The 21,917-nt window shown below is 40.8% G+C and overlaps 1 protein-coding gene and 1 pseudogene across 2 annotated transcripts in view; one reads left to right on the forward strand and one right to left on the reverse strand.

Annotated features, from left to right (window-relative positions):
- The first annotated feature begins 865 nt into the window (after window positions 1-865).
- Window positions 866-21,917, forward strand: part of DNAL1 (dynein axonemal light chain 1) — a 59,204-nt gene continuing 38,152 nt past the window's right edge. Inside the window, exons 1-5 of one of the 2 annotated variants that reach the window (XM_025391416.1) lie at window positions 866-1,033; window positions 4,915-4,960; window positions 6,587-6,625; window positions 10,933-11,042; window positions 14,097-14,152. In XM_025391416.1, coding sequence (XP_025247201.1) covers window positions 11,008-11,042; window positions 14,097-14,152 — 91 coding nt within the window. In that variant the 5' untranslated portion in view covers window positions 866-1,033; window positions 4,915-4,960; window positions 6,587-6,625; window positions 10,933-11,007. The remainder of the gene's footprint in view (window positions 1,034-4,914; window positions 4,961-6,586; window positions 6,626-10,932; window positions 11,043-14,096; window positions 14,153-21,917) is intronic. The other variant, XM_025391415.1, reaches the window with a different exon arrangement.
- On the reverse strand, window positions 11,649-11,747 carry LOC112629505 (annotated as a pseudogene).

Genomic DNA, 21,917 nt, shown 5'->3' on the forward strand with positions numbered 1-21,917 from the left:
GCTCAGGCTCCGGAATTGCTGGGACTACAGGCGCGTGCCACCACACCCGGCTAATTTTTGTATTTTTAGTAGAGACGGGGTTTCACCATGTTGGCCAGGCTGGTCTCAAGTGATCAAGTGATCCTCCCGCCTCAGCCTCCTAAAGTGCTGGGATTACAGGCGTGAGCTACCAGTCCCAGTCACCAATTCTCTTTTGTTGATAATTGAGTTTTTTTTTCTTTTTTCTTTTTTTTTTTGCTATTAAAGCTTTGAACATACATCTCTGTGCTCAGGATAAAGTCCTAGATGTGGAACTGATGGACCACAAAGGGTGCAAAAGTTTTTGAACAGCCAACAGCCTTCCAGAAAGGCTGTATCAATTACAAACAGCAGCGTATTTGTGTGTCCCTACTTCTCCATACCCCTATCAACTCTATGAATTATTATTATTGTTAATTTTTAGCTCATTTGGTAGGTGGGGGAAAAAAGACACCTTGGTGATTAAAACCCACAATTTGTGATATTTAAAATGTGGAACAGAGCTTTTAGCTGCCTCTGGCTCCCTGGAGGATCCGGGGTAAAGAAACATAAAATCGGTGGAGTTTGGCTCTGGTATTCTCAGTGGGACGGAGGGATAAATTACGGCAAGCCGCTTATTTTCCCTCCTCCGGAAAAGGGTGGGAAAGGCCATCGGTAGGGGAAAGGAATTAAAAACATTATTTTATGAAAAGGGCAGTTGTTAGGGGGACGTTTTAAGGTCTTTAACTTTAGGCGGGCGAGTCACTACAGATCAGCTGAAACTGCTTTCGGTCCTGACCACTCTGTGCGCGGTTAAGCCCTAGAGCAGCAAAAGGGCAGCCAGCAACAGCCGGACGGGAGGACCCCGGCGGCCGCCACGCAGTCCCACAATGCCCCGCTCGCACCACCCTGAGGGCGGAGAGAAAGGACCGCTGCCGGGCATGGGGCTTCGGCGGAGAGCGCCGAGAAGTGCGCACGCGCACTGACCCCGCGGGCCCTAGCAACCAGAGCAGTGACAGTAGCAACCGCCGGAATGGTGAGTACCTTTCGGGCCGCGTAGCCAAAGCTGAGAGAAGATTGGGAGTGGAAAAGGGTGACTGTGGAGTGTTGAGGGTCTGGGGGTCCTTGAACAGCGGAAGGGAGCCGGTAGCTGACGCTAGCTCTGTGGAGTCAGGGGCCCCGGGCGAAAGAGAAGCCCTGGCCGGGGGTGGTCTGGGGTGAGGGTGGCCTGGGGTGAGGGCGGCCTGGGGTGGATCGGAGGTTGGGTTAAGGTGGAGGGACTCTGACAGGAGAAAAGGGAGGGCGAAGAGCAGGAAATTCTCCAAAAAGAGCGTATTGGAGTGGGAAGGGTGATGGGAAGGAGAGTGTGAAGATATCTCTTTACATATCAGTAATTTTAATGACCCCCCCGTCGAGATGCAGGGAGGGACTGGTTACCAGAGGGTTCTGTATAACACGGATTGCAGCAGTATTCGTAACCTGTGATGTACCCAGGTTGCCTTCTGAATGACTACGAGTGCAATTATTAGGTAACGCTGTAAAACACACTCTGGTGGATGTATTAGAGCACTGATTCTCAAATTTCAGTATGCATAAGTATGGGCTTGTTGGAATGAAGATTATGAATTTTTTTTTTTTTTTTTTTTGAGACGGAGTCTCGCTCTGTCGCCCAGGCTGGAGTGCAGTGGCCGGATCTCAGCTCACTGCAAGCTCCGCCTCCCGGGTTTACGCCATTCTCCGGCCTCAGCCTCCCGAGTAGCTGGGACTACAGGCGCCCGCCATCTCGCCCGGCTATTTTTTGTATTTCTTAGTAGAGATGGGGTTTCACTGTGTTCGCCAGGATGGTCTCGATCTCCTGACCTCGTGATCCGCCCGTCTCGGCCTCCCAAAGTGCTGGGATTACAGGCTTGAGCCACCGCGCCCGGCCAGATTATGAATTTTTAATATGATTGGGGGTTTCAGGAATGTGCATTTCGATAACACACCTCAAGTGATTATAAAATTGGGGGGCATCCCACCACACTGAGAAATGCTGTTACCTTAGGTTTGAAATCTACCAGCTGTCTATCCAATCAGAGCTCTTTATGAAGTAATGGTTTTACCTAGAGATGCTCCTCAACTCTTACTTGAAGTGTTCACTCTCTTGCTTACATACTTGGTAGTTCTAACTAGTCGTTTGAAAAGGATTACAGACAGAGCTATTGAGCAAAGTATGTGATGTCCTACTGGATAGAGATGTTTATGAAGAAGCAGCATAATTACTTGTCTTCTTTTTGTGATTCCAGTGCTATATTAGTGGGCAGAAATTGAGCCCAAGAGATGAAAATGATGAGGAAGTCATGCCTGCCCTCAACAGATTAAATACCACTCTTTAAAAAGTAGTTTTCCCCCCTGCTTTCCTTACTTTGTTCCCCAAGCAGTTAGCTGAAAGCCACTGCCAAGGAAAGTTGAAAGTTCTGGAACCTGGGTTTATATTCAGGTGAAGAAAGCCTCAGACCTAAATATTTATGAAAGTATGAGCCATAGTGATTGTTGAAAATCTTCAAATAGAGAATCAGAACGAGTACAGTTATAAGTCACTTAATGATGACAGGGATACATTCTAAGAAACATATCATTGGCAGTTTTGCCTTGCAAACATCATAGAATATGCCTACAAAAACCAGATGGTGTAGGCTATTGCTCCTAGGCTACAAACTTTTATAGCATCTTACTGTACTGAATACTGTAGGCCGTTGAAACAATGTATTTGTGTATTTAAACATAGAAAAGCCTCCAGAGTGCAGTGGCTCACGCCTGTAATCCCAGAACTTTGGGAGGCTGAGGCTGGCAGATCACCTGAGGTCAGGAGTTCAAGACCCATCGGGCCAACATGGTGAAACTCCGCCTCTTCTAAAAATACAAAAATTAGCTGGGTGTCGTGGTACGCCTATAATCCCAGCTACTCAGGAGGCTGAGGCATGAGAATCACTTGAACATGGGAGGTGGAGGTTGCAGTGAGCTGAGATTGCACCACTGCACTCCAGCCTAGGCAACAGAGCAAGACCCTGTCTCAAACAAACAAACAAACAAACATAGAAAAGTTACAGTAAAAATACAGTATTACAGTCTTATGTGACCACTGTCTTATATGTTGGCAGCTTTCCCTCTTTTTCTGATTTCTGAAACAACTTGTTACAGGGAATACCCTTGAAAGCTTAGTAGAACTCACTTACAGAAGTGTCTAGGCTTGCAGTATTAGGGGAGGAGGATAAGGGTAAATCTATCATTTTAATATTTTAAATAGTGTTGGTCTATTCAAATTTTCTTGATTCTTATGACAGTTTTGACACTTTTATGTTTTTTATAGAAATGCATACCTTGTCTAGGTTTTAAACCTTATTGCCATATGTTTGCTTATGATATTTTTTATTTTGGAGATGGAGTCTTGCTCTGTCGCTCAGGCTGGAGTGCAATGGCACAGTCTCGGCTCACTGCAACCTCCACCTCCTGGGTTTAAACACTTCTTCTGCCTCAGCCACCCAAGTAGCTGGGACTACAGGTGCACACCACCATGCCCAGCTAATTTTTGTATTTTTCATAGAGATGGGGTTTCCCAATGTTGGCCAGCCTGGTCTCAAACTCCTGACCTCAAGTGATCTACCTGCCTCAGCCTCCCAAAGTGCTGGGATTACAAGCATGAGCCACTGTGCCCAGCAATGATATTTTATTTTTAAAGTCTCTGTGGTGTCTGTAGTTATTTCTCTGTATTCTGTCTCTTTTTCTGTATATGTGTGTATGTGTGTGGTTTTTGTTTGTTTCATTTTTGAGACAAGATCTCGCTTTGTCACCCAGGCTGGAGTGCAGTGGCACCATTTAGGCTCATGCAGCCCTGACCTCCCAGGCTCAAGTGATCCTCCTGGCTTAGCCCCTGCCCAGTTCCCCAGCCCTCCAGTAGCTGGAACTGCCGGTGCCTGCCACTATGCCTGACTAATACTTGTGTTTTTTTGTAGAGACAGGGTCTTGCTATGTTGTCCAGGTTATATATATTTTTTGAGACAGGTCTTGCTCTGTTGCCCAGGATGGAGTGTAGTGGTGTGATCTCGGCTCACTGAAGCCTCCCTCCCTGGATCAAGTGATCTTCCCACCTCAGCCCCCCGAGTAGCTGGCACCACAGTCATACGCCACCTTACCCAGTGCCACCACGCCCTCATTTTTGTTTATTTTTTGTAGAGACAAAGTCTCACTGCCTTGCCCAGGCTGGTCTCGAACTCCTGGGCTCAAGCAGTCCTCCCACTTTAGCCTCCCAAAGCGCTGGGATTACAGACATGAACCACCATGCCTGGCTCATTCTATATTTTCAGTTTATATTGCTCTCTTTTTTGCTCAATCAGGCTTGCCAGGGATTTAAGAACCAACTTTTAGTTTTGTTAGTTATTTTATCCCCCCATTCTGTTTTCCATTGACTTTTTCCTTTGTATTTCCTTCTACCTTCTTTGGGTTTGTAATGATGTACTTTTCCAAATGTGTGAACACCTAGCTCATTTGTTTTCTATCTCTTATTTTCTGACAAGTGTATTTGAATCTGTAAGTTTCCTTCTTAGTGTTATATTCCCCAGATTTTGACTTTTTTTCTTTTATTATTTTATCATTTTCTTTTTAACCCAAGGGTTACTTATTAGTATGTCTTTACTTTCTAGACATAATGGTATATATTTGTGAACAAAAATTCTCTCAAAAGGAAAAGGGAGGGAAGAAACCTTATTTCAATGAACAGTTTACATATGGCTACATGCAGCCTTAGGTTTAGAAGGAAGGTGCGTTCCAGAGAATAAAGGGAGGGCTTGAGTTTTATAGCCAAAGTTCCCACCTTCTCAATCAGGTCTGTTTATGCAAATGAAGGATTCAAACTCATTCCGGTCTGGCTCGTTGATACAGCTGGGCCTTGATTGGTTGAGGCAAGTGAACTGATTGGTTGATTCAGGTGAGTTCTGATTGGTTAGTTCATATGAACTCTGGAAGTCTCAAAGTTGAACAGAGGTGTGTTTTTTGGGGGGACTCAGAATATGCATATGACCTCTAGTAAGCAAACGGCTGCTTGACTCTAATTAATTTGATTTAATCTAATTTAATTTTTTCAGAGACAGGCTTGCCCTGTTGCCCAGGCTGGAATGTGGTGGTGCCATCATACCTCACCGTAACCTTGAACTCTTGGGTTCAATTGATCATCCCACCTCAGCCTCCCAAGTAGCTAGGACTATAGGCATGCACCACCGTGCCAGACTAATTTTTTTTTTTTAAATTTTGTTTTGTAGAGGTGGAGTCTCTGTATGTTGCCCAGGTTGGTATTGAACTCCTGGCCTCAGGTGATCCTCCCACCTTGGCCTCCCAAAGTGCTGGGATTATAGGTGTGAGACACTGTGCCTAGCTTAGGCCCTGTTTTAAATTTAGGCCCAGTTAACTACTCAGGATTTGTCTTGAAGAATTGATTCTTTCAGGTTCACATTTGTTCACATAGTTTAAAAACTTTTCTTTTATTATTCTTTGGGGTTCTTTTTTAAAAAAAGAGCACCAGCAATAAATCATTAAGGATATCTTCCGTTGGGTACCTTTAGAGTTTTAAATATATTAAATTGAATCTAAGCTGCTATTAATTATAAGGTGCAACATTATTTTGTTTTACTAAGAAAAAAATGGTTTGAACTGAACTATGACAAATATTTTATTATTTAAAATTTTTATTTTGTACTTATTGATAGAGTTCTTTTAAATGTATGTAGACATACAGATTTTTATCCTATCCTTTATCCTCATCCTTTGCAAACATAAAAAGGAATATATGATAAGAAATAAAGTGGTTAATATTTTTCTAAAATTTCACCACTGCCACCTGCCCACAGCAATTGTAAATTGTTCCTGAGTATAAGATATATCCAAATTTCAATATTAAAATGTAAGAAAGATGTAGATCCTTAGAATCAGTGAAATAAGATGTATTTTAATATCAGGTATTGAAAGCTACATATTTTTTGTAAACCAAGTGGGAGTGAAGTGTATGGGTGTTACATAATGATTTCCTTATTTTTTTCTCAGAGATATTTAAATTATTCTGATTTCAGGAAATTAAAACATCTTCTTTGCATATAAAATCTCAAAGAAAGAAATCCTTTTAATGGTAGAAGCCAAGGCTAATAGTTATTGCTTGAAAAGTGTATCAACAGATTACACCAATAAAGACAACTTGGGGCCGGGCGCAGTGTCTCACGCTTGTAATCCTAGCACTTTGGGAGGCCGAGGCAGGGGAGGGCAGGGAGGAAGGCGGATCATGAGGTCAGGAGCTTGAGACCAGCCTGGCCAACATGGTGAAACCTCATCTCTACTAAAAATACAAAAAATTAGTCAAGCATGGTGGCACGCACCTGTAGTCCCAGCTACTTGGGAGGCTGAGGCAGGAGAATTGCTTGAACCCAGGAGGCAGAGGTTGCAGTGAGCGGAGATCACACCATGGCACTCCAGCCTGGGCGACAGAGCAAGATTCTGTTTCAAAATACATACATACATACATACATACATACAACTTCTTTTTCTTTTCTTTTCTTTTTTTTAAAAGGCAAAAGCAACAACAATCAAAGAAGCCTTAGCGAGATGGGTGAGTACATGAGTTTTTCCTTCTTTTAGAAACTGTACAAGAAAAAATGTGGCCGGGCGCGGTGGCTCAAGCCTGTAATCCCAGCACTTTGGGAGGCCGAGACGGGCGGATCACGAGGTCAGGAGATCGAGACCATCCTGGCTAACATGGTGAAACCCCGTCTCTACTAAAAATACAAAAAACTAGCCGGGCGAGGTGGCGGGCGCCTGTAGTCCCAGCTACTCGGGAGGCTGAGGCAGGAGAATGGCGTAAACCCGGGAGGCGGAGCTTGCAGTGAGCTGAGATCCGGCCACTGCACTCCAGCCTGGGCGACAGAGCGAGACTCCGTCTCAAAAAAAAAAAAAAAAAAAAAAAAAGAAAAAATGTTAGTAATTCAAATCCAGCTGTTTAATACAAAGGATCCTTTTGGTATTGGAACTATTCAGCTACTGACTATGGTGGTGGATGCATGAACCTACACAGATGATAAAATTGTGTAAAACTTAATATACACATACGGCCGGGCGTGGTGGCTCACGCTTGTAATTCCAGCACTTTGGGAGGCTGAGGTGAGCGGATCACGAGGTCAGGAGATCGAGACCATCCTGGCTAACACGGTGAAACCCCATCTCTACTAAAAAATAAAAAATAAAAAAAATTAGCCGAGCGCGGTGGCGGGCGCCTGTAGTCCCAGCTATTCAGGAGGCTGAGGCAGGAGAATGGTGTGAACCCGGGAGGCAGAGCTTGCAGTGAGCCGAGATCGCACCACCGCACTCCAGCCTGGGCGACAGAGCGAGACTCTGTCTCAAAAAAAAAGAAAAAAAAAAAAAAAAAGCTTAATACACACATACAAACACACAGTCATACGTGCACATGAGCACAAGCAAACTTGGGAAAATCAGAATAAAATCAGTGGATTGTATCAATAGCAATACTATAGTTACATTATGCTATAGTCATAAAATGCTACCCTTGGGGGAACTGGACAAACTTCAAATATTATAATAAAAATTTCAATTAAAAAAATCTGACCACTGGAAGATTTAAATATGGAAAAGCCGATTTTACCTATTGCTATAAAATTGCTGGAATTTCTATGTTAATTTTCTTTTTCAACTGTATCATCACTAAGCTACATATCATTTTCATATGCTGGAGTCATATGGGTTGTGAATTATCTAGGCTTTAGAAGGTGGTTTTAGTCTCGTGGAGGTTAGTACAGAGGCAATCAATGTGGACAATGTAAATCATGCATAGAGAACTGAAAAAAAAACACTGAATAAAAATACTCAAGTAGCAATAGTAGAAAGGAAACTACATTGTAAAAAACATGCATTATATATAAATTATATTTTCAGTATTATATAACATTCTATATGGTTTGAACAGTTAGAATTCAGCATTGTAGACATAATTTCCATAGAGTACAGAGATGGCTCCTGAATTTCTGTGCCCATAAACTTGTCTATGTTATCAGTAGTTTTTTTGCTTCGATTCTCAGCCCTTTGACTAAGATCTAGTGTAGTTTTTTTGCATAATAATGTACCTTTTGCTTTTGTAACTAGGCTTTGAATAAAAAGGCTTTCAGAAGCGCTGGTGTCTGGGGAAAATAGACAAAAGTCGATAAAATAATGAAATACTTGAATTCTTGTTTTAGTGCTTATAAATTTCTCATTTACTTTAAATGTATTTTTATAATTTATTTCTGTTTAGTTAAATATTTAATGAAAAATCTTAAGAAAAAAAAGAATATGGAGTAGACTTAGTACCAGATTTCATTTTCCTTGAATTGGATTTTGAGACTTTATTTTACTTACAATAACTAGTGTTTTTTTTTTTGTTTTGTTTTGGCTGGTAGAGTCTATTTCTAGATTACATTGTGGCCATACATTTTTTACTTTTTTTTTTTTTTTTTGAGACAGTGTCTCGCTCTGTCACCCAGGCTGGAGTGCAGTGTCACAATCATAGCTCACTGCAGCCTCAGTGTCCTAGGCTCAAACTCCTGAGTAGCTGGGACTACAAGTGTGCATTACCACCCCTGACTAATTTGTTGTTGTTGCTGTTGTTGTAGAGACAGAGTCTCATTATGTTGCCCAGGCTGGTCTTGAACTCCTGAGCTCAGGTGATCCTCTTGCCTCAGCCTCCCATGGTGCTGGGATTACAGGCGTGAGCCACTGTGCCTGGCCCATGCATTTTTTATTTTAAGATTATTCAAAGACATCAATCTCACTTTTTCATTGATTCCCGCAACATTTATTGAGGATCTACTAGGTGTCAATTTCTCCTCCTCTAACCTACAAATATATGACATAAAAATAAACACTGAGTGGATGTGTATTAGATCTTACAACTGATTGTATATTTTCTATCATTATTATTAAATATATTTTATTTTTCTTTTAATTTAATATTGTTAAAGTAAAGATGGGGTCTCACTATATTGCCCAGGCTGGTCTCAAACTCCTGAGCTCAAGTGATCCTCCACGCTCAATCTCCCAAAGTGCTAGGATTATAGGCATGAGCCATTGTGCCCAGCCTGTTTTCTATTATTGACATGTGGTGATTTAAGTTTTTGAAAGGAGTTTTGTGTGTCTTACACTGCAGTGGGTTATAAAAAACATAGGAAAGCAAAGGAAATGGCTCCTGAGCTTCTAGTTTTGTTTGGTTAGTTAGTTTGTTTTTTTGGGGACAGGGTCTCTGTCCCCCCAGGCTGCAGTGCAGTGAGCTCAAGTGATCCTCCCACCTCAGCCTCCACCTCCCGATACTATAAAGTATTGGCACATCACCAAGATGTGGTGTGTGCCACCACATCTGGCTGATTTTTAAATTATTTGTAGAAATGAGGTCTTGCTACGTTGTTCAGGCTGGTTTCCAACTCTTGGGCTCAAGCAATCCTCCTTCTTTGGCCTCCCAAATTGCTGGTGTTACAGGCATGAGCCACTGTGCCTGTTTGTCATTTTACTATTGTGTTGAGTTCACTTGTCAGATGAATAGTTCGCAAATATTTTCTCCCATTCAACAGGTTTTCTCTTCACTCTGTTGATTGTTTCCTCTGCTGTGCAGAAGCTTTTTATTTTTATTTTTATGTTTTGAGATGGAGTCTCGCTCTGTTGCCCAGGATGGAGTGCAGTGGCATCATCTCAGCTCACTGCAACCTCTGCCTCCCAGGTTCAAGCAATTCTCCTGCCTCAGCCTCCCAAGTAGCTGGGATTACAGGCGCGCACCACCACACCTGGCTACTTTTTTGTGTTTTTAGTAGAGATGGTGTTTCACCATGTCGGCCAGGCTGGTCTTAAACTCCTGACCTCAGGTGATCCAACCATCTTGGCCTCTCGAAGTGCTGGGATTACAGGCGTGCACCACCACGCCTGCCCAGAAGCTTTTTAGTTTTAGTTCCATTGTTTATTTTTGTTTTTGTTGCCTGTGCTTTTGAGGACTTAGCCATAAAATCTTCTCCTAGACCAATGTCCTGAAGTGTTTTCCCTGTATTTTCTTCTAGTGGCTTTATAGTTTTGAGTCTTACCTTTAAGTCTTTAATTCATAATGGTTGATTTTTGCATATGGTGCGAGAAAGGGGTCCAGTTTCATTCATCTGCATTTGGATATCCAGTTTTTCCAGCACCATTTATTGAAGAGGGTATCCTTTTCCCAATGTATGTTCTTGGTGCCTTTGTCAAAAATCAGTTGGCTGTAAATACATGGACTTATTTCTGGATTCTCCATTCCATTCTATTGGTCTATGTATCTGCTTTTATACCAATACCGTGCTGTTTGGGTTGTGTTCACCTTATAATATATTTTGAAATCAGGTAGTCTGATAACATCCAATTTTGTTCTTTTTGCTCAGTATTGTTTGGGCTATTTGTGTTCTTTTTTGGTTCCATATAAATTTTAGGACTTTTTTCTATTTCTATGAAAAATGACATTGGTATTTTGATAGGAATTACATTGAATCTGTAGCTTGCATTGGGAAGTATGGTCATTTTAATTATATTAATTCTTCTGATCCATGAATATGGGATATCTTTGCATTTGTTTGTGTCCTTTTCAAATTTTAAATACCACAAAAATAAAGTTTTTTAAAATTTTCTTCTCATTTTCATTTGGTAGGGACCTAATAGTTATCTGATTCAGCCACATGTAAATCTGATTATCAGGGTCAGTAGGTAAATGTTTTCAATAAGCTAATGGTAAAGAATTATTAAACAGTTTGCTAAATTCTAGCAATTGTTTTGAAATAAACATGGAAAAGCCTTGGGAAATGCTGGCCTCTTTTGGTTCCACATTACAATCATGGGTTATTTCTTCCAAATGTATTTTTCTCATAGGAAGAGAAAACTGGCCAGAGGCCATCTGAAGCCAAAGAGATAAAACTTTATGCCCAGATTCCCCCTATAGAGAAGATGGATGCATCCTTGTCCATGCTTGCTAATTGCGAGTAAGTTCTCTTTTCATCCTTCTAGTATTGCTGTTAGGTTTCCCTTTCTTTTCTTAAACACACAAAGTAAGAAAATATGTTTGTTTTCTGTGGTCTTCATTTTTTTTTTTTTGTTTGCTTAGTGTAATTCTCCCTTTGGCAAGGCCAAACATGAAAAATGACTGGTTTATGGGATTATTAATAGAAACTATTGAACAGTACAGTACAATTTTTTTTTTTTTTTGAGATGGAGTCTGGCTCTATCGCCCAGGCTGGAGTGCAATGGCATGATCTCGGCTCTCTGCAACCTATGACTCCTGGATTTAAGCAATTCTCCTGCCTCAGCCTCCCAGGTAGCTGAGACTACAGGCACGTGCCACCATGCCCAGCAAATTTTTTGTATTTTTAGTAGAGACAGGGTTTCACCATGTTAGCCAGGATGATCTTGATCTCCTGACCTCGTGATCTGCCCACCTCGGCCTCCCAAAGTGCTGAGATTACCGGCATGAGCCACCGCGCCTGGCCGAACAGTACAATATTTTTAGTACAGTTTTTATAATGTGTTTGAAAATATACATCTCCTAGTCTTTTGGGAGAAGCTAAATAACACAATAAACTATATATTTTTTAAATACGGAATGCATCATGAATGTGTATGTCATCCTTGTGCAGGGGCCATGCTAATCTATCGTTCCAGTTTAGTACATGTGCTGCTGAAGCGAGCACCATAATAAACTATGACTCTTGTAAAATCTACTACTTTCTCTTGTAAAATTATCCACAAAGTCAGAAATGTATTTTCTTACTACATGCCTAAGAGATACCCCTTAAAAAAAAGTTTAAAGTTAATAAAAACACGTTGTAAAACATCTGGAAAATATAAGCAGCACAAAGAAAAGGAATTAACATCAACCAAAATCCAGCACTGTGTGAGAACCAGTGCTAGCATTTTTGTAGAGCCTTCTAACTTAAAAAAAAAAAAAAAAAATTCTAATTGGGATCAAATTATCCTTTATTTTTTTGAGACATTCTTTGTCACCCAGGCTGCAGTGCAGTGATGTGATCTTGGCTCATTGGAACCTCTGCCTTCTGGGTTCAAGCAATTCTCCTGCCTCAGCCTCCCAAGTAGCTGGGACTACAGGCGCTCGCCACCACACCTGGCTAATTTTTTTTGTATTTTTAGTAGAGATGGGGTTTCACCATGTTGGCCGAGTTGGTCTCGAACTCCTGACCTCAAGTGATCCACCCACCTCAGCCTTCCAAAGTGCTGGGACTACAGGTATGAGCCACTGCGCCTGGACTACTTATTTTGTAATCCTATATCCTGTGACTTTAAATATCAAATCTATAGTAATTTCTGTTAATTTATTTTCTCAATATATGTATTTTAGCAGCATTCTGTGGCTAATTTGAGGCAATTATACCATGTTGCCTTGTAACCATGTTTTTAGGCTACGAGTGTCTCTCATCAGGGCTATAGTATACCACAGAATCACTGGGTTTTTTTCTGATTTCTTCACCCTGTGTTTGTCTAAGTGTGATCCCTTGATCATCTGCACTTTATGCAGGAGATCAGCCCTATCCCAAATTTATAGAAATAGAATATTTACTGATGAAACCTAGGAATCTGCATTTACAATAAGCAACTTGGGTAATTCTAGGACGCATGTTTGTGAACCCATGCATTAGACTAATATCCATCTGTGGGATCAAAGGGGAGAGCAAACATATTTAGCTTTTGTACACAGCTTGTTCTTTGTGATGAGAACACAGTGTGTCACGTAAAAATCCACCACCACATGCTTTTTTGGCATCAGGCATGATTTCAAAGTGGTCAAATATCTTCTTATCATAAAGCCATCTCAAAGGCAAACAAATTTGAGAAGGTTTTATACCTCATACTAAAGCACCTTGTATATCACCTCGAGTCAACCTGTTCATATTTTGCTGACAATTTCTTTGTGCTGGCTGCCTTAACAAGAATTAAAGAATTATTTCCCAACCGTATTCCTAGATTTAAAGGCACTCCATTAATCACTGGGAGTTCTCAGGAGTGGGGGGTGACTAGAAAATATACAGATTTGGCCAGTCGTTTACATGACTTGCACACTCATAATCCCAGCTACTGGGGTGGCTGAGACATGAAAATCACTTGAACCCAGGAGGCAGAGGTTGCAGTGAACTGAGATCATGCCACTGCACTCCAGCCTGGGCCACAGAGCGAGACTCTGTCTCAAAAAAAAAAAAAAAAAAAAAAAGTATTGTTCTGCTAGATGGTTTTTAAATTATGTATCATAGACATCTTCCCAAGTTGGTGTCTATAGCCCAATCTTCTTTGTTTTAGTGGCAGCTTAATATTTCACTATCTGTTCCTCAGTTAACAGGTGCTTATAGATTTTTTCAATTTGTCTGCTATTCCAGTAATACGTATAATCTAGTTCATTATCTTTTGGCATTTATATTAATATTTCAGTAGGATGTATTTCTATAAGTGAAAAACTGAGTCAAGAAATGTATGCATTAAAAAACTTGATAATACCAGGGCCAGGCGCGGTGACTCACACCTCTAATCCCAGCACTTTTGGGAGGCCGAAGCAAGTGGATCACGTGAGGTCAGGAGTTCAAGACCATCTTGGCCAACATGGTGAAACCCTATCTCCACTAAAAATACAAAAATTAGCCAGGCATGGTAGCAGGCACCTGTAATCCCAGCTACTTGGGTGGCTGAGGCAGGAGAATTGCTTGAACCAGGGAGGTGGAAGTTGCAGTGAGCTGAAATGGTGCTACTGCACTCCAGCTTAGGTGATAGAGTGAGGCTGTGTCTTAAGAAGAAAAAAAAAATTGTTAATACCAAATTGCCCTCAAGAAGATTTTTTCAAATTTTCAATAAGTGTTTATTAACTTATGTAATCAGAGAAAAACAATGATTTTAAAATGAAGTAATAAATACTATGATTGAGTGGGGAAGTATTACTTAAATACTATCTTTCATGGGCACTATTGTTAAGGAATAATTTCTGATTTACCATTTAAGTTTTTCATATTAATTTAAATTTTTTCTTTGTTCTTTTAAAGGAAGCTTTCACTGTCTACAAACTGCATTGAAAAAATTGCCAACCTGAATGGCTTAAGTAAGTGATTCACAGTAACAGATAGTTCATGGATTTCCTAGTTATTTTAATAAACATTCCAGAGACAATATGTAATTCCAGAAGCTGGCACCTGTTTTAGCTATACTTGTTGTCAGATAGTAGAATACATAAACTATGTCTTAAGTTTGATTATCCAAAGAAAAGTAGAGATAGCATGAGCTCTGAACATTTTAAAGACATTTAAAAACTTTTATAGAGTTAGAACTGAGATGTCTTAAATATAATATCAGATTTTTAATTATATATTTCTTTGTTCAGATTTGTCTTTTCTGTATTTCCAACTTGTTATATTTAATTTTTAATTCATCATCCCTGTTTTTCCCATGCTCCTTATCCTTGTTAATGACGTTGCCTCCCTCCCAGTTGCCAAGGCCTCTGACTCTGTGTTAGTTTCCTGTGGCTGCTGTAATTTGATGGCTTAAAATGATGGATATGTATTCTCTTATGGTTCTGGAGACCAGAAGTCTGAAATCAGTTTCATCTGGTGAAAATCAAGCCATGCTCCCTCTGGAGGCTGGAGGAGAATCTTTTTCTAGCCTCTTCTAGCTTCTGGTGGCTGCTGCATTCCTTGGCTTGTGACTCATCACTCCAGTCTCTGCCTGTAGTCACATTGGCTTCTCCTTCTATGTCACATCTCTGTCTGCCTCCCTCTTATGAGGATACATGTGATTGCATTAGGGCACACCCTGATCTTGAGGATAATCTCCCCATCTCTCAAGATCCTTAATCATATCTGCAAAGTACTTTTTTTTTGCCATATAAGGTAACATTCACAGGTTCCAGGGATTAGAATGTAGGTATCTTTGGGGAGCCGTTGTTTAGCCTACCACAGTCTCTCTTGAAGCCCTATATGCAAGTTCATCACTAAATCCTGTTAACTCTACTCTTTGAAGGAGCACTCAAATAAAGTATTGCTTTTCCATTTCCAGGAGTTACAACTTTAATTTAGACCCTCATCATCTTCCCCTTAGGTCATGTTCTTCAAACATTTTGACTACTTTCCATTGTAAGAATTACATCTGAATTTATTATACATTCATATGAATATGCATATCAAATATGTACATACACATATAAACTTGAATAAAGTTTGCAAGACAGCATTTACCCTTATATAGCATAGGTCCCAGTAATTTTTTTTCTTTTTTTTTTTGAGATGGCGTCTCACTCTGTTGCGCAGGCTGGATTTCAGTGGTGCAATCTCAGCTCACTACAACCTCCGCCTCCTGGGTTCAAGCAGTTCTCCTGCCTCAGTCTCCCGAGTAGCTGGGATTACAGGTGCCCACTGCCACACCTGGCTAATTTTTGTATTTTTAGTAGAGACAGGGTTTCACCATGTTGGCCAGGCTGGTCTCGAACTTCTGACCTAAAGTGATCCACCCGCCTCAGCCACCCAAAGTGCTGGGATTATAGGCATGAGCCACCACGCCTGGCCACTTCCATTATGTGTTTTAAAATTTTTCTTTCTTTTTTTTTTTTTTTTTTTTTGAGACAGAGTCTTGCTCTGTCGCCCAGGCTAGAGTGCAGTGGCGCGATCTCAGCTCACTGCAAGCTCTGCCTCCCGGGTTCACACCATTCTCCTGCCTCAACCTTCCGAGTAGCTAGGACCGCAAGCACCTGCCACCATGCCTGGCTAATATTTTTTGTAATTTTAGTTTCGTGTTAGCCAGGATAGTCTCAATCTCCTGACTGACCTCGTGATCCGCCCGCCTCGGCCTCCCAAAGTGCTGGGATTACAGACGTGAGCCACCATGCCTGGCTTTTTTTTTTTTTTTTTTTAAATGTTGATCACAACACACTAAATTGATTTCACAACCTATTAATTTAGGCTCACGACCCATAATTTGAAAAACACTATAACTTTTGTGATAGTGAAACAGGTCAGGGTCACTGGTCTTATTATCTAAGGTGTTATCCTAGTTCGTTGTCTCATGACTGAGAAAATTAAGGAATGTGGATGCAAAGGATGAGGTTGCAGTGAAAGTTTAATGAGTGAAAAAAGAAAGCTCTCTGCAGTGGAGAGGGAACCCCAAGTGAGTTGCTGTTTTTACAGTTGAATTCAAAAACTTTTATAAGAAACTCCTCTCACCTCTGTAGCTGTTTGAGTAACTTCTCTTATCTGAAAAGCTGTCTGCACAACTCCCCCTTATCTATGTAGTTGTGGGTATACCTCCAGGCAAGCATCAAAGCACTGCTTCTCTTCTTTGTGTAATTATGGGTTTATTTTAGGTAAGTCCCTTTCCTCCTTGTACAAGTTCCCAGGGAGCCTACTGTGTACATATCTGAAAAGGGGAAGAAACTTTCCTGGGAGCCCGCCATTTATACAAAGAGCAATTTGTGCTGGACCCTACATACTTATCCGTGCAGGTGCCGCCTGAGTTTTCCCCAGGCTGTTGTATTTTTGCCTGTAGCTATGATTTTTCAGGCAGGCTGCTTTTCCAAGGACTGGCCTTCACTGTTTACTTAACTGATTTCTCCTTTTCTTCTCCCTCAATAGCCTCCTAATTGATCTCCTTTTCTCCTGTATTTCTGCCCTTCAGGTGACCTTCCTCACTGATAAGAGAGTTTTCTTTCTAAAAATATTATTTGAATATCATTATATCAGAGACCTTTTAATGATGCCTCTTTGCCTAGTAAAGACCAAATGCTTTGATGTTGCATTCAAAGTCATCTAAAAGCTTTTACTATCCAATTCACACCCAAATATACTATTTTAAAAATGACTTTGTAACATTTATTATTGCAATACTTTTCACTGAGAACAGCTTCTTCCTGTAACAGGAAAATCCTGTAAGAAATTAAGATTAAGAATGCAGCCAGATACTGTGGCTCATGCCTATAATCCCAGCACTTTGGGAGGCTGAGGCAGGTGGATCACTTAAGTTCAGGATTTTGAGACCAGCCTGGGCAACATAGCGAGACCCCCGTTTCTACTAAAAATGTTAAAAATTATCTGGGCATGGTGGTGTTTGCCTGTAGTCCCAGCTACTTGGGAGGAGGATTACTTGAGCTCAGGAGAGTGAGTCTGCAGCGAGCTATGATGGTGCTACTGCACTCCAGCCTGTGCAACAGAGCAAGACCTTGTCTCAGAAAAAAAAAAAAAAATTACAAATGCTATGTGTGAATGTCACCCCTCCTTAAAGACTTCCCTCATCTCCATCGTCAAAATTAATTACTCCTTTGGGAATATTCATAACAGTCTACTTGGATTATAATAATAATTACCTATCTCATATAATTATTGTGAAGACTGAGTTAGTATATATAGAGTACTTAGAATTATGGCTGGTGCATATAAAATGCGCAACAAATATTAATCATTATTATAGTTAATTGGGAATATGTTCTGCTCTTTAGATAGTGAATTCCTTGAGGAAAAGCATCATCTTGTTAATCTTTTAATCTTCTATTCCAGTACCCCTCATACCTTACTCAAAGTCGGCATTCAGTACTTACACACTGCTGGAAAGTTGGCCTTCAGTATTTACATAGTGTTAACTAGTAGAGTTGTGTTGTGAGATGCCTGTCTATTCTAATTTTTTGCTGATTCACTCATTAAACAATTTATTACATTTTATTCAGCTTTTTTGTCTGTAATTGAAGTAACTTACTTAAATGTGACTAAGCAAGTTGATAACATATTATTTATCATGACAGATTACATGCTTTTCTTTATATAAAAACATGACTGTGGACTGGGCATGGTGGCTCACACCTGTAATACCAGCACTTTGGGAGGCCGAGGTGGGTGGATCACCTGAGGTCAGGAGTTTGAGATCAGCCTGCCCAATGTGGTAAAACCCTGTCTCTACTAAAAATACAAAAATTAGCCAGGCATGGTGGCAGGTGCCTGTAATCCTAGCTACTCGGGAGGCTGAGGCAGGAGAATCACTTGAACCCTGGAGACGGAGGTTGCAGTGAGCTGAGACTGGGCCATTGCACTCCAGCCTGGGCAACAAGAGTGAAACTCTGTCCCCAAAAAACGAAAGAAGGCTTGGCGCAGTGGCTCACACCTGTAATCCCAGCACTTTGGGAGGCCGAGACAGGTGGATCACGAGGTTGGGAGATCGAGACCAACCTGGCCAACATGGTGGAACCCCATCTCTACTAAAAGTACAAAATTAGCTGGGCATGATGGTGCGCACCTGTAGTCCCAGCTACCCAGAAGGCTGAGGCAGGAGAGTAGCTGGAACCCAGGAGGTGAAGGTTGCAGTGAGCCAAGATTGTGCTACTGTACTCCAGCCTGGGAGACAGAGTGAGACTCATCTCAAAAAAAAAAAAAAGACTATGATAATAGTGAAAATGGATGACCTTCTATGTAGGGCTGACACTGGGTTTTAAATAACTTTCTAACTTTGGTCCGTTGGTAGAGACTCTCAGGAAAATTGTAATAATAAGAGTTCCAAAAACTTAGTGGAACGAATACTTTGATCAATTATTGATGTCTGCTGTAGACACAAAATCAGAGAGTATAGGTATTTGCTATATTTGGCTCATTTCATTTTAGTTCTGCTAGTAACAAATACAATTTATGCAGTCTGTGGCTAGCGAATACATTTTATCTGTGACTGTGAAGCAAAAAGAAGCTAATTGATCCATATGAGGATTGAAGTTATGCTGTAGCTTGCCTCCTACCCATCTCCTTTCATGAACACTGTAGTCTTACCTATTATGCCATCATGAGATGATCTGAAATAAATAGGTATTCCTATTTAACAGGTGATTTATCAGGCAGAACAACCCTAATAGCAATTTTTATTTATTGTACCAGAATTGTGACTAGAAAATTGCTTGATATGACTGTGTTCAAACCATGACTAAAAAGCTGTATAATATGAATAATAATCTTAAAGATTAGAAAATAAATTTTGTTGCTATTTATCTTTGGTGAAAAAGTATACTCCTTCAGGTTACAGGTTACAAATAAGCATAAAACTTGAAAGCACAGTTTTGATTTTCATCAGGATCTTGTATGAAGAAAACTATAGTACTTTTCTTCTAGTGATACCCTACTTATGCAGCACATAAAATATGGAAAATATATATTGTGTTATGTTAGAACACTTAATCTATTAACTTTGGATATCAATTTATTTCCTTATACAGTAATACATATGGTCTTTTTAGCCATTCATTACCATTTTCATGTGCAGTTTTTCTTTTTTTCTTTTTTTTTTTTTTTTTTTTGAGACGGAGTCTCGCTCTGTAGCCCAGGCTGGAGTGCAGTGGCCGGATCTCAGCTCACTGCAAGCTCCGCCTCCCGGGTTCACGCCATTCTCCGGCCTCAGCCTCCTGAGTAGCTGGGACTACAGGCGCCCGCCACCTCGCCCGGCTATTTTTTGTATTTCTTAGTAGAGACGGGGTTTCACCGTGTTAGCCAGGATGGTCTCGATCTCCTGACCTCGTGATCCGCCCATCTCGGCCTCCCAAAGTGCTGGGATTACAGGCTTGAGCCACCGCGCCCGGCCACTTCATGTGCAGTTTTTCAAAAAGGAGTTAGAGATTATCTTAGAAAAAATTGCATATATTTCTTATCTCCCATTGCTGAGGTCATTTCTCAGTCCTCATCTTAGTTGATGAATCAGCGTATTTTTGACACAGATGATTTCTCTTCCCTCTTTAAAGCATTTTCAGTATTTGGCTTTAGGATACTGTCCCCCTTGATTTCCTCCTGTCTTTTTGGCCACTTTTTCCCAGTTTCATATCCATAACCTTTAAATATTGGAAGGCCCCAGGACTCAGTTCTTGTATCTCTTCTCTTTTTTTTCTTCATTTACTCCCTAGATTATCTCATCCAGAGTCATGGCCTCACCATCAGTATGCTGATGGCTGCCACATTTAGATCTCTAGCCCAACTGTGTCCTCTGAATTGTAGATTCATGTATTCCATTGGGTGATATTTCCACAGGATATCTGACAGACATCTCATACTTTTTAAAAATTGAATTTTTCATTTTTTAAAAAATTTAATTTTATGGCTGGGGATGGTGGTTCACACCTGTAATCCCAGCACTTTAGGATGCCCAGACAGGTGGATCACTTGAGGCCAGGAGTTCAAGACCAGCCTGGCCAACATGGTGAAACCTCATCTCTACTAAAAATCCAAAAAAGTTAGCTGGGCGTGGTGGCACATGCCTATAATCCCAGCTATTTGGGAGGCTGAGGTGGGAGGAGCTCTTGAATCAAGTGTGAATCAAAGTGCTGGGATTACAGGTATGAGCCCCAGTGACTGGCCAACATCTCACACTTAACATGTCCAAAACTGAGTCTAGATATCTTCCCCTAACCCCAGATAAACCAACTCCTGTGTGTTTCTTTTCTTTTTACAGGATCTTGCTCTGTCACCCAGGCTGGAGTGCAATGTGATGCCATCTCGGCTTACTGCAACCTCCACCCCCTGGGCTTAAGCCATCCTCCCACCTCAGCTTCCTGAGTAGCTGAGACTATAGGTGTGCACCACCAAGCCCGACTAATTTTTTTTGGGTATTTTTATGGAGTTGGGGTCTCCCCATGTTGCCCAGGCTGGTCTCGAATTACTGGGCTCAAGCGATCTGCCTGCCTCGGCCTCCCAAAATTCTGGGATTACAGGTGTGAGTGAGCCACTCTTGCACCAGATTTATCTCAGATAGCGACAAGTCCATTTCTCCAGTTGTTCAGGCCAAACCTCTTGGTAATTTCTTGACTCCTCTCTCTCACATCCTCTCTAAAGCCTATTATTTCCTTTAATTTCTTTCATATTATATGAATGGACTTACAACCAAGAATATTTCCTCTAATTTCATGTCCTATTACTCTTCGTTCATTCTCTCAGCTTATGTGGTCCTGCCTCAAAGCTTTTGTACTTGAAGTTCTCTTGCCTGTAAATGTTCTTCCTCCAGATATCTGCATGGTGAACTCTCTTACTAACTTCCTTTGGGTCTTTCCCTAACATCATCTCCTATCAAAAAATCAACTGTTCCCAACCTCCTGATATTTCATTCCTTTTACTTGGTTATTTCTTTTCTCCTTCACATTTGTCACTATCTAATATACTTACTTATTTTGTTTATCTGCCAAATGTTAGCTCCTTGATAGCAGGAATTTTGTCTGTATTATTTGCTGTAATATTGCAAGTGCTTATTGCTGTTCCTGGTGTATGGTAGATGATCAATAACTTATGTGTTGAGTGAATAAATTATTGAATAAGCATTTAATTCTTAATGAAATAGACAAAAGAAAATGGTGTTTTTTCATATCAAGAAGCTTTAAAGAATAATTATGTGATTTTCTTAAATATTTAATTTTCATAAATTTATAGTAGTTATATAGGATATATTAGTTTGCTAGGTTGCCGTTACAAAGTCCCACAGATTGGGTGGCTTAAACAATAGAAATTTTCTCACAGTTCTGGAGGGTAAAAGTCCAAGATCAAAATGTTCAGCATAGTTGATTTCTTCTGAGGCCTCTCTCCTTGGCTTGTAGATGACTGTCTTCTCCCTCTCTCTTTTTTTTTTTTTTTTTTTTTTTTTTGAGACAGAGTCTTGTTCTGTCACCCAGGCTGGGATACAGCGGCATGATCTTGGCTCACTGCAACCTCCGCCTCCCAGGCTCAAGAATTCTTCTGCCTCAGCCTTCCTAGTAGCTGGGATTACAGGCACACACCATGCCCAGCTAATTTTTTTATTTTTAGTAGAGATGGGGTTTCGCCATGTTGGCCAGGCTGGTCTCGAACTCCTGGCCTCAAGTGATCCACCCACCTCGGCTT

Source organism: Theropithecus gelada, chromosome 7b, assembly GCF_003255815.1.
Source record: "Theropithecus gelada isolate Dixy chromosome 7b, Tgel_1.0, whole genome shotgun sequence".
NCBI classification, from domain to species: Eukaryota; Metazoa; Chordata; class Mammalia; order Primates; family Cercopithecidae; genus Theropithecus; species Theropithecus gelada.